The 14,726-nt window shown below is 34.8% G+C and overlaps 1 protein-coding gene across 1 annotated transcript; it reads left to right on the forward strand.

Annotated features, from left to right (window-relative positions):
* Window positions 1-1,261: 1,261 nt before the first annotated feature.
* Window positions 1,262-14,355, forward strand: LOC139786790 (uncharacterized). Its single transcript, XM_071725909.1, has 5 exons — window positions 1,262-1,320; window positions 2,913-3,081; window positions 4,716-4,911; window positions 7,164-7,361; window positions 14,084-14,355. The coding sequence occupies exons 1-5, from the start codon at window positions 1,262-1,264 to the stop codon at window positions 14,353-14,355; spliced, it is 894 nt and encodes a 297-aa protein (XP_071582010.1).
* The last annotated feature ends 371 nt before the right edge of the window (window positions 14,356-14,726 follow it).

Consider the following 14,726-nt stretch of genomic DNA (forward strand, 5'->3'; position numbering starts at 1 on the left):
ATTTGACCAATCTGGACCAACAGATTGTACAGTTATTCTTACACCCTTGCGCAAAATATAGGCTATTACAGAACCTCAATATTTTACTTATATATTATACCGATCAGCGACTTTATCTCTTGGTTTTTTCGGGCAATTTTTCGAAAATTTTGAGATTACTTGCTCGCGATGTACATAGAACCTCAGTATTTTACTTACCGATTACCGATTTTATCCCTTATGGTTTTCCCAGGTGTTTTTTTTTCAGGAATTTTGAGAATACATGTAACGTAATTTGTTGTTCTATTGACAATATCCATATTGTCAATTTTTTAATAATACATTTTTAATAATACAAAATTTTGATTTTAAAAACACATTTTAACAATACTTTTTTTAAATATTTAATATTTTAAAGTTTTTTTTCCAAATTTCTTCTTTCTTTCTTCCGCTTCCTCTTTATTTTCTATACATTTTTGCTTCTTCAAATTTCTTATTTTTCTTCTCCTCTTCCTCTTTATTTTCTATTGGCTTTTGCTTCTTATCCACAAAAGATAATTTTGATAAAATTCTACCTAAATTTTTTTAAGAGAACTAAGGGTACATCCCGATGGAGAAAGAAATAGCGGAACGGAACAGTAACGGAATTATTCTGATTAGCTAATCTGTCACAATATGGTAAAACTGATAGAGATTAGCCAATCAGAGTAATTCCGTTACTGTTCTGTTCCGCTATTTCTTTCTCCATCGGGATGCATTCTTAGTTCTCTTTAAAAAAATTTGGGTAAAATTTTATTAAAATTATCTTCTGTAGATAGGAAGCGAAAACGAATAAAAATAAAAAGAAAGAGAAAAAAAATAAGAAAAAATTTGAGGAAGCAAAAACGTATAGAAAATAAAAAGGAAGAGAAAGAAAAAAAAGAAGAAATTTGGGAAATAAATATTTTAAAAAGTATATTGTTAAAATGTATTTTTTAAAAAATCTGTCTATATATATAAAATTTGGTATTATTAGAAATATATTATTAAAAAATTGACAATATCAATATTGAAACACAAATAAAGTTCTTTAAGAAAAAGACGTCTAGGCAAAGCCCAAGCAACCAGCTAGTTATTATTATTATTTTAGTCTCACTTATCTTAAAATTTATTAAAATATAGTATAACTGCAATTATTCATATATATATATATATATATATAGATAATAGATGTTTTTTCTAAAAATAATATTACAGTGAAGCGGAAGAGTTGTTGGATAATGATCTCCCAAATATAAATGCAATGGATGTTTTAACATCTAGCAACGTACTTGACAATATTCAGTTTTATGATTCTACTGTGTAAGTATGATTTTAACAATTTTTCTGATATTATATATATATATATATATATATAATTACATAGATTTTATTTGTTATATCACTAACTTTATATCTCTTTCTTGTTATTATAATATCCAATATTCTATAAAAGTTTTTACATTCAGAAAATTCCAATATTATATCTACATTATTATGTAAGATGTATATGATAATATGAAATAAAAAAAACACATGTATATATTTCTTGATATTTTTATTATAATGTATATAACTAAAATATTTCTCACAAAAATTACCAAATTTCTACATAAGCTTCTTTAGTGACACAAAGAATGTTAGGCCAATATTCCAAGCCAAATGTGCTGTAATATGTCATTAATTCTTTTGAGAGATTTTACTCCCTTAGACTTTTTCTTCTGGGTATATATATTAAAATTGTAATTTATTCCATTAAAGTACCAAATGTACAATTAAATTGTAGCCGTCATTGGTATACCATAACTAAATAACAAGCTACAACACACTTAACATGAAAGTGGAATACTGGCTTAATAATTTTTGTGCCATTAAAGATAATTATATAAAAATTTAGTATGATTTTGTAATAAATTTTAAGTTGTTATTTTACAATAAAAATGTACAAAAATATGTATGTTTGCTTTTATTTTGTATTATTTTTAAATACTGGACGTTTATTGTATATATTCTGTATTATTGTAATTAATTAATTAATTTTGTATTTATATAACATAAATTATATAATTTTAATTTCAAATTTATTTACATTTTTCTGCAGATTTTTGTTTGCGTTTATAAAGTTTTATCTCTCAGAAATGCTATTTACTTTTATAATTATAAATGTTTATATTTTAGGTTTTTTTAATGATTTTTTTTCAAGAAACAATACTAACAATAAGTAAATCTAATTAAAAAGAACATGTACTTTAATGGAAAATAGAAGACCGATTTATTTTAATAAAATAAATTAATGTTTTAAAAGGAGAAAAATTAAATTATATTTTTCTCTTTTGTCGATATAATTTTAGATAAGACATTTCTCAATTTTTGTTCAATTATCACTTATCTTAAAACATATTTAGAAAATGTATTGTTATTAATCAAGTAAAAAATACTTTTTACAATACCTGCGCGGAAAGTTCAACTTTCCATGCGTGTAGAGCGGGGCAAAAGTGACTATTTTCACGCCAGGGCTTACTTTTCTCCCTAGGGAAAAAATTAATGACGTAGCGGATAGAAAGTGATCACTTTCCTCCCTAGGGAGAAAAGTTGTTACTTTCTGCCCTGTATAGTGGGTGGAAAGTGCATGGTCACTTTCCTCCCTAGGGATACTTTCTGCCCCGTATGGCGGCCCTGTATATATAATTTTAATTCCAATTATATAATTTTATTTCATTCAAATTTCGCTCTATAGGCATTAAAAAGTCGAACATTTCCGTAAAGGTGTTGTGAAAAATATCGTGTGTACCACGGGGAGAAAGCTTTTTTAGACTCGTGTGATTGCTGTCTTTGAAACGCTTTCTCCCCTAGGTGTACAATATACTTCTGTAATTGTAACTTAAATATTCTTAATTACTTTATTATTTTTATAGTGAGATAGTAGGATATGTGGACGGTATTGAAGCTCCTCGTTACGTAGGAAACAAGTCCCAATACAAAGTTTTCAAGTTTTTTTTAAATAATGGAGATGGGAAACGAGTGCAAATTATAGCATGGAACGATGATATCGAAAAGGTGGAAGAGTACATAAAATCAAATTACGTAAGTGTTCTGACTTTACATTCCTTTTGGTTCATATAAAAATGATATTTTTATTTAATAACATGGATGTACAATTAATGCAAATAATTTATAAAAATTATAAAGTTTTTATATAAGATAATATATGTATACTTGCTGCAATAATTTATTTTTAAATCTGTAACTTAATAAGATAGTAATGATAAATAACTCTGAACTATTTGTCATTATATTCTTAGATAATGACATCATCAAAAATAGGAAAATACAGAATAAAAATTTCTGTTAAATATGTTAAATATTATATTAATAACATAATATTTGCATTTAACAAAATAAACTTGTAAAATATATATAAAAAATTTTCTTTTATTTTGGGAAAATATTAAATTATATTTATTTTTAAATCCCTCTCTAAAAAAGGCATGTAAAGTCGATACTCGAATGTATCGCGGTTATTGTTGCCTCTTTTCCGCGATGCCGATTGGTTCTCTCGCTGTGCTTACTTCATGAGCAGCTGCCATCGTATATTTTGACAGTTGTGTGTAATGTTAAAGCTAAATAGCGTGCGCGAAGCACGCGTTTATAGTGTCTAGTTTAATTAAAAAATATTTTTATTTTAAATTACAAGAATTTCTATTATGTAAGACAATAGTGGTGAATAAACAGGAACCTTAATACTATGTACATATTTTACATATAATATATAACTTTATCTAATATGTATATAGAAAAATCATACAAAGTTTAAATAATTTATTCATAAAATATGAATATCTTATTACTTACTAATATAGTGTTATATTTTCTGTAAAACTAATACTGAATGTACTAAGAGACATTACTTTTGATATCATTTTTTAATCTCTTATCAAGACTATTACGTAGTCCATCAATAAAGTAATAAGACTAAATTTTTTCTCAACAATTGGTAAAAGCAAGACCGAGAGCTATATTTATACTCTACTTTTAGTAAAAATTTTTTAGTAAAAATTTTAATTTCATAACATTAACACATGTGATTCTACAATCATGGATGGCCCACCAAAAACAAAACAAACGTGTCTTTTAGCATATAACCATAGTTTAGCATTTAACCTAAGCTTGTTTCATTTTTGGTAGGCCATCCTGTACATGTACATACGTCCATACGTACATACGTATATATATATTATATATCTATATGTATACGTATATGTATATACGTGTATACATGTATATATATATACATACACACATACATATACAGGGTGAAAGAAAACTATAGGTACAAACTTCTAGGGATGGTAGAAGAGGTTGAAACAAACTTTTTTGCTTATAAAGTAGTAGTCGGAAATGCTTCCTTTTAGCTTTATAGACACTGAATAAAGGGTGACGATTGGAACACAAAACGGCTATATCAAAACGTACGTTTTATTTGACTTAAACACAGTTATTTTTTAGTGGGTAATTTATGATTCTATTCTTTATTTAGTGTCTATAAAACAAAAAGGAAGCATTTCCGACTACTACTTTATAAGCAAAAAATGTTTGCTTCAATTCCTTCTACCATCCCTAGAAGTTTGTACCTATAGTTTCTCTTTACCCTCTTTACCCATATATATATATGTCACATAATTATTAACAAATTATTACATTAAATTGTTTTATAATAGATTATTCATTTGGACGGCGTACAAGCTCGTCCACCTAAAGCAGTTCAATTCAATAATGGTAGTGTACCGTATGAACTACTAATTCGTTCTAATACAGTTATTACAACTTTGGGAAAATATGAATTAGAGAACTCGTTAGATGTAGAACCAGAGCATATTAAATTCTCCGATGTCTTAAACACGTCTACACGTGTCAGTAAGTTTTGCAGGATTATCGATTTATTATATAATAAGTCATTTATGCTATAATAATACATTTATACTATAATAAGTTTATAGTATCAACAAATATCAATCGCTTTTAACAAATAAATATCGCTTTTAGCCATTGCCATTTAAATACAATGTTTCTTCTGTAAAAGATAAGCCTCTATATTACATATTATCTTACATATGTACAGATACATATCTATATATATGTACATAGGTATATGTATAGAAAAGTACAATTCGTGATACTTATCGCACTCTGAAAAGTTACAAAATTAATTTAAAAAAGAAGAAAAACTATGTTTTTAAATCTGATGAAAAATTATTATAACTAATTAAACGGTATCAAACAGTATTTAACATGATTCAAATTTTATTTTTGTCGTTTTTATTTTACAACCCTTAAAAAATCATCTTTTTGTTATGACAATTTTGACATATCCTTCTTTTGAGTTTTATATAAATAAGTTTAACAATTTCTTTAATGTTATATAAATTTACTTTTGCTGCTTGATAATGTTTACCTAATTTATTCTTATACAATTTATAGTAATAACTCAAAAATTAAGTTTTGAGTTGTATTACTCTTAACAAAGGTACGATATATAAAGTACGTCTCGTAAACTTTATATACAGGATACTATCTTAAGTAAGTACATAAACTTGAACTTAAAAAGAATATTCTTTAGTTTATTTTAAGAAAAAAAAATCTTATAAACATATGTCCTAAACTGCTTTGTTTTCAAAATATAAGGTCAAAGTTGTGAAAAAAATGAAAATTCCAAAAATCTGAAAAACATTTAAAGATATTTTACTAGGTGCGCAACTAAGTTTCCGGGTTTTTTTGATCAATAAAAAATGGAAAATTTCAAGAGAAATACAAAAAATGGTTTATTCAAAGTATCGTCCCTCGCTAGCTATACATTTTCGCCATCTCTCTGGCAATACATGAATACCGCGACAATAAAACGACGCGTCTTTGGACCGAAACCATTCATCCAACCAATTTTGCACTTCTTCGAAATTGGTCAAGTGTAGCCCAGCCAAGCCATGCGCCATCGACCGGAACAAGTGATAATCGGAAGGCGCCAAATCTGGCGAATACGGCGGGTGCGGTAGCAGATCCCATTTCAGCGTTTTGATGGTGTGCTGGACGATGGAACTGCGATGGCACGGAGCGTTGTCGTGCTGCAATATCACTCGTTCGTGTCTCGTGTCCCATTCTGGCCGTTTTTCGAGCAATGTATGGTTTAAATTGATCAGTTGTTGTCGGTAGCGATGCCCATTGACAGTTTCGCCCGGTTTCAGCAGCTCATAGTACACGATTCCTTTCTGGTCTCACCAAAGCGCTCCTTGTCCTCAGTGTCGAAATCGCCACTTCTGAAGCGTTTAAACCAATCTTCACAGGTAGTTTTCGATGGTGCATGTTCGCCGTAGGCCTCCTCAAGCAAACGACGTGCTTCAGCTGCATTTTTTTCAAGTTAAAGCAGAAAAGCAAAGCTTCCCGCAAATGCTGTTTATTTGGCACAAAACTCGACATCTCCGTTGTTAGAAAAATATTTTTGCGTTGCGATATGTGTTTATATAACGACTGGTTATTGTTAACAGATGTCCAAGCTATAACTTCAGACAACTTCAGACATGTAAGTCGAGTACATGTGTTATTGGTGCCATCTATGTGTGAAACCCGGAAACTTAGTTGCGCACCTAGTATTCAAATTTGATATGCGTATATGTGGTATTAAGAACTATTTTCCAATACAAATAAAACATTTTTAGATCCACCAGGGACATGCGTCCTTGACATCCTGTATTTTGAAAAAAGCAGTTTAGGACACATGTTTATAGAACCTTTTCTTCTTAAAATAAGCCAAGGAATATCCCCTTCAAGTTTATGTACAGTAAGATCCATTAATTTGCGTGGTTACACATATTATATAAAGTTTGAAGATCCGTAAATACATATACATATACATATATACCTACATATTTTTTATTGTATATTTGTGCAGCTTACCTCAAGAGTTTTTTAAAATACTATAATAAAGTTATTTTTTGTTAAGAATTTCCTGATATTTTAAATTTTGTCATATATAAACCATACAAATTAATGTATTTTATACTCTACTTACTTTTTAAGTAACACCCTGCATGTATAATTATTTATTTATAAGATAATCAAAATATCAAAATATAAAATATAATTCCTCTTTAACATTCTCTATATATTTATCTCAGTCTTAGAAGGTTACATCAAGACGAACTTCGCTATAATTTACAACAATAAATTGAATAAAACAATCGGTTGCGGATCGTTAACTGATGGAGAATATAGATTGGAAGTTCATATAATAAATTTTAATCCAGATATGTATAACCATCTTAATATAAAAAAAGGTGACAAAGTAAAAATAATAGGTACAATACAAACGACAGGTAAAATACTTACATTTATTAATAAAATTTACTTTATTTTAAAATTTAGTTATATAAAAAATTATATATAGAGGAAAGTCCCCTATTATGAGATAAGCTCCTAATATGCGATAGCGGGGTTTCTGCTAAACTAATAAGTTCTATTTGTTGGGTCAACCATGAACTTATTGCCCTTGGTGTAAAACCTATTTAGTAGAAAATTCATTGTTCGATCGTGCATGCACTCGTTACAAATATCGAAATTGTGAATTTGGATGTTGTCAAGTTCCATGAAGGTGAGACTTTGAACCTTGTTTATTATATAATAAATAAATATTTGACAACGAGTTCTGTATGCAGCGATAGAGTAAGGTCGTATTAGTAGGAAAATACAGGATATGTTGAGTTGCTTAATTGTAGAGGATAGATTTGGTGATTGCGAAACCGCAAAGCATGGGGTCCGTAATATGAGATATTCAGGGTGACGCTTGTTGCTAGAGTATGAAGGTTATTGTACAGTAATAAAAAGAGGGAAAATACTATGTTAAAGTTAAGGGAAGGTTCATACGAACTTATAAAAGTGTGCTGATGGTGATCGCATACTCATGCTGGGCGCACACTGGCTGCGCTGGAAATATTGAATATAAGTGGGTTTGCGATTATTGCAAATAAGCTTCTCCATTACATTTGTATTTTAGAGACATTAAATGAAGTTTTCTAATTGCAATACCGATGTATTTTGCACTTTATTAGCGATTTCTTGGGGTATCTCATATTAGGAGCACACTTTTGCGATTTTGCCGAAAGCTCATTTTTCACATTTTTCTAATTTTCAGCAAAATTAATATTTAAATTAAATTTTACATTTCAGCATCTTAAAGCTTATTAAATTCCCTTCAAAATGACCTACTATATTTTTCAATTCTGCCCATAGACTTCCGGCAATCACACAAAATAGATATGGTATCTCATAATCGGGTATTTTCCTCTACTTAATGATAAAGTCAATATTATTATTTTATAATCAAATAAATATTTATTATAAAATAAAATAAATAAATTTATGCTGATAACATGTACAAAACACGATAAAATTTTGTCTATATTACTTATTTCTTATTTATTTTATATTTTTATCACTAAATATTGATTGTATTAAGAAAAAATGTAAAATCTTAAAAAAGTACGCTTCAGAAAATCAGTACGCATTCAATAACTCTCTTCTATATTATATATATATACAGGTTATCCCAGGATTTAACCGACAAACTACGGGAGTATATTACACAAATAATAATAAGAAAAAAAATATATAAAGTTTGGCTAGAAATGCTTTATTACAAAAATATAAACAAATATTGAAACAGAATATAAAATAGATAAAAATAATTCTCTGATCTCTAAGATTTCCAGACTTAACGCCTTTTGATTTTTACTTATGAGAAACTTTAAAAAATAAAGTTTACAGTACAAAAGTAATCATATTAACAATAGATATATTAAAATAAAACATGATATATAGATAACAACAAATTTTCTATTGTACAAAATATGAATGAATCGAGTTACAATTAGTAATATATTTCACAATTTTATCCTTGCGCGATAATACCACCTTGAGAAAGATATCAATGTAATATGGAACTTATTACAATACAAACTTTCTGAGAATTTTGTTGCATCTCAATAATTAAATTATTAATTTGTTGTATGAAATCTTCACGCAAAGTCACTTCTGTAATCTGTAAACCTGATTTTTTTAACGTTCCCTAGTTTAAGTAAAAATCAAGACGCGTTAAGGCTGGTTTTCATAGTTAGATTTTATTTCAAGACTGTCTTAAATAACTTCTTTAATGCTAATACGGCTTTGTGATTGGTTTATGACATCTTAAGATTGTTCTTAAAAATAAGATTTGACTGTGAATATCGGCCTAAATCTGGCAATTTCAGAGGTTATAGGATTATTTTTACCTATTTCATGTTTTATTTCAATATTTGTTTATAATTTTGTTATAAAGCATTTCTAGCCAAACTCCATATAATATTTTTTCTTATTTTTACTTGTAGAATATACTACTGCAGTTTATCGGTGAAATCCTAGGACACCTTATATATCAAAATTAACAAATATCTATCTTCATCATTATATTGATAAAATACAAATTAAAATTTATTCTTTCCTTATAATCATTAATTTATACATTAATTTTACATTATACTTTTATAATAAATATACAATATTTTTTTGCAGTTAATCCACCATGTTTTGTAGTGCCAAGCTTAAATGATCTTTCTAAGATAGGTGGACGTATATCATTATCAGAAATTTTAAAAATCCCTGATCGTACCCCTAAAAAAAGAACTTCAGCAAATAATTTGTCGCAACAGGTATATTCATACGAATAAATAAACATTAACAATAGGGATATAAAAATAAGGACTCAAAGAATTATCTATAATACAATAGTTATTTATTTAGAGAAATAAAAATCATAAACATTGAATATACTTAATTACTTATATATTTTTTATTAAAAAGGACATAATTATATCTTCTTAATTTTTGTTTATTTTATAAATATATCAATATGTGGTCACTAATATGTATTTGCATAATAATACTTAAATCTTGAATATAATAAAAGTTCTTTAATAATCCGTAAACTTTAATAAAAGTGTTGTTAATTTTGCTTTAGATAAAAGATTCCATATTAAGTAACTCCGATATATATGCCACACCTACCTTTTAATTATCTAAAAGGAATGACAAACAAATAATGTACTTTCTTTTTGTAGCATCGGAATAAGAAGAATAAACTGGAATAAAATAGAATTCTTGGATTGGAAGAAATAATATTCTTGTTTAAATGTTTATGACATACTGATAATTAGATTGGATTCTTAAAAACGCTTCTTCTCCCAGCAAACACAGAATACACCGAGTGCGCAATTTGATAGCAAATTGTGCACTCGGTGTATTCTGTGTTTGCTGGGCTGTTTCTTCAAAGTCTTGCATACGTTACGTCTAGACATCATTTGTATTGTCTTATTATGTGTATTACACGTTGCATTATATTATAGATATATACATATATCTATACATATAATAAATTATATATTAAAAAATATATATGGTATAGATATATATTTAATAAAATAACAATAAAAAATAAAATAAAATGTTATATTCTACATTTGTGTTTTATATATATTGTTGCGCTCACCGCGTCGCTCGTTCTCACACTTTACACTCACTCGGTCGCACTCCCGACGCTCGCGGAAATAAGGAAACACTGCGATTATAAAAGAACAATCTCAATCTTTATTGCAACGTCGCGATACAGAAGAGCGTGGACACACGTCCGTTCGGTCCAGCAGCTCAAGAACAAATCCATCAGCTGTTTCATTAAATCAATAAAATCAATAAATCAGGCTCGTTGCTAAGGACAGGCGTTTCGCATCTTAACGGAAAGTTTTCCGTTGCACGCTTCAGCTCGGTGTCAGAAAAGTATACCGGGCGGCTTGGACATGCACGCAACACTGCCCCCCTTCTACAGATTGTCGTCCCGACAATCAGGAAGACAGCTTGCTGCAAGTCCTCGGGAGACCTCTGTCTGGACGGTTTCCTGCCCTCCTCGTGCTGCTGCAACGAGTTACCGGGCCCCGTCCATTCTAGCCTCCACTTCAGGTTTCTTCAAGCCTCTCCTCATAGAGCTGGCCAGACTCTACGACGAAGATCCTGCCTGACCCCTGACTCCTGCCGCCGGTGCTCCTCTTCCCTCTTGAGCTTTGCGCGCTTGGGTCTTCTTTCTTCGGGATCAGAGGGGGAAACTTCCGTGGACCCATCGCTCTAAGAGCTCTCTGTCCCCTGCCTCGGCATTCGCCCTTAGTCTCACGGGAAAACCACGGTCAAAAACCGTGAGAGAGGCAGTCCAGAAAGGTTTCCCAGGAGAAGACTGTCATTCCCCTGCTGTCATGCCTTATCCGTAAGATGTTAATATCTGTAACAAAAACATTTAAAAACGCAGAAAAATTGAACAAAAACTAATTAGTATATTCTACAAATACAAAATTTATTACTTAAAATTCCATTAACACAACAACGTCCGCGCGGGTCCGCGCCCACGCCTCCGAGACGGCGTACAACATTAGTTCTGGCGCGTGCATAAACCGGGGCCCGGGCCTCGCCTGTCGAGCCAGCCCCGATCAACCCGACAGAAGTTAGTTTTCCTGCTTCTGCGCGGGACACTCTGAACGGAAGTGACCAGTTGCTCCACATCCCCAACACTCCTTTGTTTTCCGGCGCTCATTTCCCTTTTGTCCCTTTAATAATGTCTTTGTTTCCGGAACTTCTTTCTGGCCGGAATGAGAATCTCCCGGCGTAGCGTCTTTTTTTCCCGAAAAACAATTTTGGTTAATAAATCTGAGCGTCTTCGAACGCTCGATCGCTATTCTAAGCGACGTAACTCCTTCCACTTGAAGGGTGCGCTTCACAAAACCGTCGGACAACGCGGCGACAAATTGAGAGCTCGCAATTTTATCGCGAACCTCAGTAGTTAGTATAGGCCGATTCTAACCATGGAGCTCCGAGGGGGGGTGAGGAAGGGGGGGGTATCGGGTTACGCGAAGGGGGGGGGTGAGGGGGAGGGGGAGGGGGCGGGGTATCGGGTTACACAAGGGTATCGGATTTCGCGGGGGGTGAGGGGGAGGGGGGGTATCGGGTTACACAAGGGTATCGGATTTCGCGGGGGTGAGGGGGAGGGGGGGTATCGGGTTACACAAGGGTATCGGATTTCGCGGGGGTGAGGGGGAGGGGGGGGTATCGGGTTACACAAGGGTATCGGATTACGGGGGGGCGAGGGGGGGGGGTATCGGGTTACACAAGGGTATCGGATTACGAGGGGGTGAGGGGGAGGGGGGTGACCTTGGCATACCACCGGGATGACTCACCGGGATGACTCACCGGGATGACTCACCGGGATGACTCACCGGGATGACTCACCGGGATGACTCACCGGGATGACTCACCGGGATGACTCAACCGCGTTCGAGTTCGCGTTCGCGCCGCGCCGCGCCTCGGGTCCGCGAGGGGGGGTCGGCGTCGCGCCGCGGGTCCGCGAGGGGGGGGGGGTCGGCGTCGCGCCGCGGGTCCGCGAGGGGGGGTCGGCGTCGCTGACTGTATAAGAATGTATCCAACATCCAATTATTGCAGACAAAGCGAACAAAGTGACACGTAGACAAAACACTCGCGCCGTTTTTTCCTTTATTTCTCAACTTACGTCATGTTTAGCATCTGACATTCTTTTCTTTTTTTCCATCGGGTTACACAAGGGTATCGGATTACGAGGGGGTGAGGGGGAGGGGGGTGACCTTGGCATACCACCGGGATGACTCACCGGGATGACTCACCGGGATGACTCACCGGGATGACTCACCGGGATGACTCACCTGGATGACTCACCGGGATGACTCAACCGCGTTCGAGTTCGCGTTCGCGCCGCGCCGCGCCGCGGGTCCGCGAGGGGGGTCGGCGTCGCGCCGCGGGTCCGCAAGGGGGGGGGGTCGGCGTCGCGCCGCGGGTCCGCGCCGCGCCGCGGGTCCGCGAGGGGGGGGGGGGGTCGGCGTCGCGCCGCGGGTCCGCGCAAGGGTCCGCGGTCGCACCGCGTATGTATCTAGCTTCTATCAGCATTGTAGATAGCAAATCATATATTTACACGCCGAGGGAAATCTTACCTTAGCAGGGCGGTGAATCTACAAACTCGCTACGCGGTTCGCGTAGGCAATCAGCGCCTCGTCCACGAGGAGAGATCGGTCCCCCGTCAGACGGAAGAGGTCTTCCCGCGCGCGGCCAGGCGCGGATATCGTGCCGAAAAATGGAAGTCGAGGCGCGGGAGAAGCGCCTTCAAACGTCTCTATAGCGTCTTCAAACTGGGGAGCATCAGGTCCCCCCAAAATTTCACTATTTTCTATGTCTTTAGGTATAAAAGGTTTGCGCGGAGACATCACAAAAAATCACATAACACGTCCGAACACGCGTTCGTACACAAAAAAAACTCGTAAAAACACGTGAACCACTTTGCGCTGACTCGATGCGACTGAATTCAATGACGGTTGCAGAACGGAGAAGTCGCCAGAGAAAAAAATATAATGGCGGTGTATAAAACTGATAGCAATACGTCTCGCATTACACCTGCGAGCGTAGACGTCCGCTGGAGTATCGACGCCTCGCTTCTATGTTATGATATGCGATATTTGATTGTAAAATTCAAGCAGCCGGAGTTTTGGCGGACGTCGCATATACGGCTCGAATAGAAATGCGCGCGAAGGAATTATAGTATGATTTATACTTAAAAAACAATCTATCTACGCAGTACGTAAAAGACAAAGGAAGAAATGACGTCATCGGGACGATGATCAACCCGATAACGCGTCGAACCTGTCGGAACATGTTCGTCGCAAACAAAATTTTTCTAGAAAAAGGGGGTGTTATCGCGCGTAGACTAAACAATTTCACGCTATTTTTTACGACGCAGTACGCGAGACAAAGGAAAAGATCTTTCAAAAATCAGTTGGAGCGAGAGAGATAGCAAAGGGTATATAACGAGGGATGAAGCACGTCGAGCCGCAGTAGTGAGATTTGAGAGCTATAGATCGATCGAAAAGTAACGCGGTTTCTTCGTTATTGTATGGTTGAACATTATCATGTGCAAGTGCTCTGTAAAAGAGATTCTTTTATCGCTCAGTCGCAAAGATGTTTGTCCTGCTGTCGAGACCGTCGGACATTCGCGATTTTAGCGCCGAACAGCTGCAATTCGTGCCGAAAGCCGTTCTATTGCAAATGTGCGGCGATCACGTCTACTACGTGTGGGACAAACTTCCGGAGCATATAAAGGCGGATTTGGAGGTTCAGACCTATCGTCGCTGTGACGAACACTGGAATCAACCGTGGCAGCAAACGCACATCGACGGTCCCGCTCCGATGATTAAGGATTGCGGCGAATGTCAACGAAAATAAAAACATTAGTTTTCGCGACGTGAACATTTTTTAATAACAGTGAACAAGAAGAAACGGTGCTTATATTTGTGTGAAATAGATCAAACATGGATCAATTCGAGCAAACCGAACGCGATCTATTGGAGCTGTCCGACCAAGTCGCTACCGTGGGTGAATTTTTCACATGGGCGCTGCAATGCGCGGAATTCGTCGAGCAGCTCGAAGAAGGCTGTCGTGCCAAACGTCAGCGGCTCTCGATCGGGCGGAGGCAAAAGTTGGTTGCCAGAATCGCGCGACTCGAGGGTGCGAAGACGCGATTGGAAAGAAAATTTATCCGTAGCGGTGGTGATTATGCGAATGCCGGTAACAGTGGCGACACGCGCGCGACAGAA

Source organism: Temnothorax nylanderi, unplaced genomic scaffold, assembly GCF_030848795.1.
Source record: "Temnothorax nylanderi isolate EJ_2023f unplaced genomic scaffold, tnyl_v1.0 TNYL_tig1148_pilon, whole genome shotgun sequence".
NCBI lineage: Eukaryota > Metazoa > Arthropoda > Insecta > Hymenoptera > Formicidae > Temnothorax > Temnothorax nylanderi.

What these genes read in the sequence shown, in the direction of transcription:
- LOC139786790 (XM_071725909.1), top strand. Translation starts at nt 1,262, where the DNA reads ATGGATGTTTTAACATCTAGCAACGTACTTGACAATATTCAGTTTTAT. An exon ending in AGTACATAAAATCAAATTAC is followed by an intron (nt 3,082 to 4,715) that starts GTAAGTGTTCTG and finishes GTTTTATAATAG; the next exon opens with ATTATTCATTTGGACGGCGT. An exon ending in AAACACGTCTACACGTGTCA is followed by an intron (nt 4,912 to 7,163) that starts GTAAGTTTTGCA and finishes TATTTATCTCAG; the next exon opens with TCTTAGAAGGTTACATCAAG.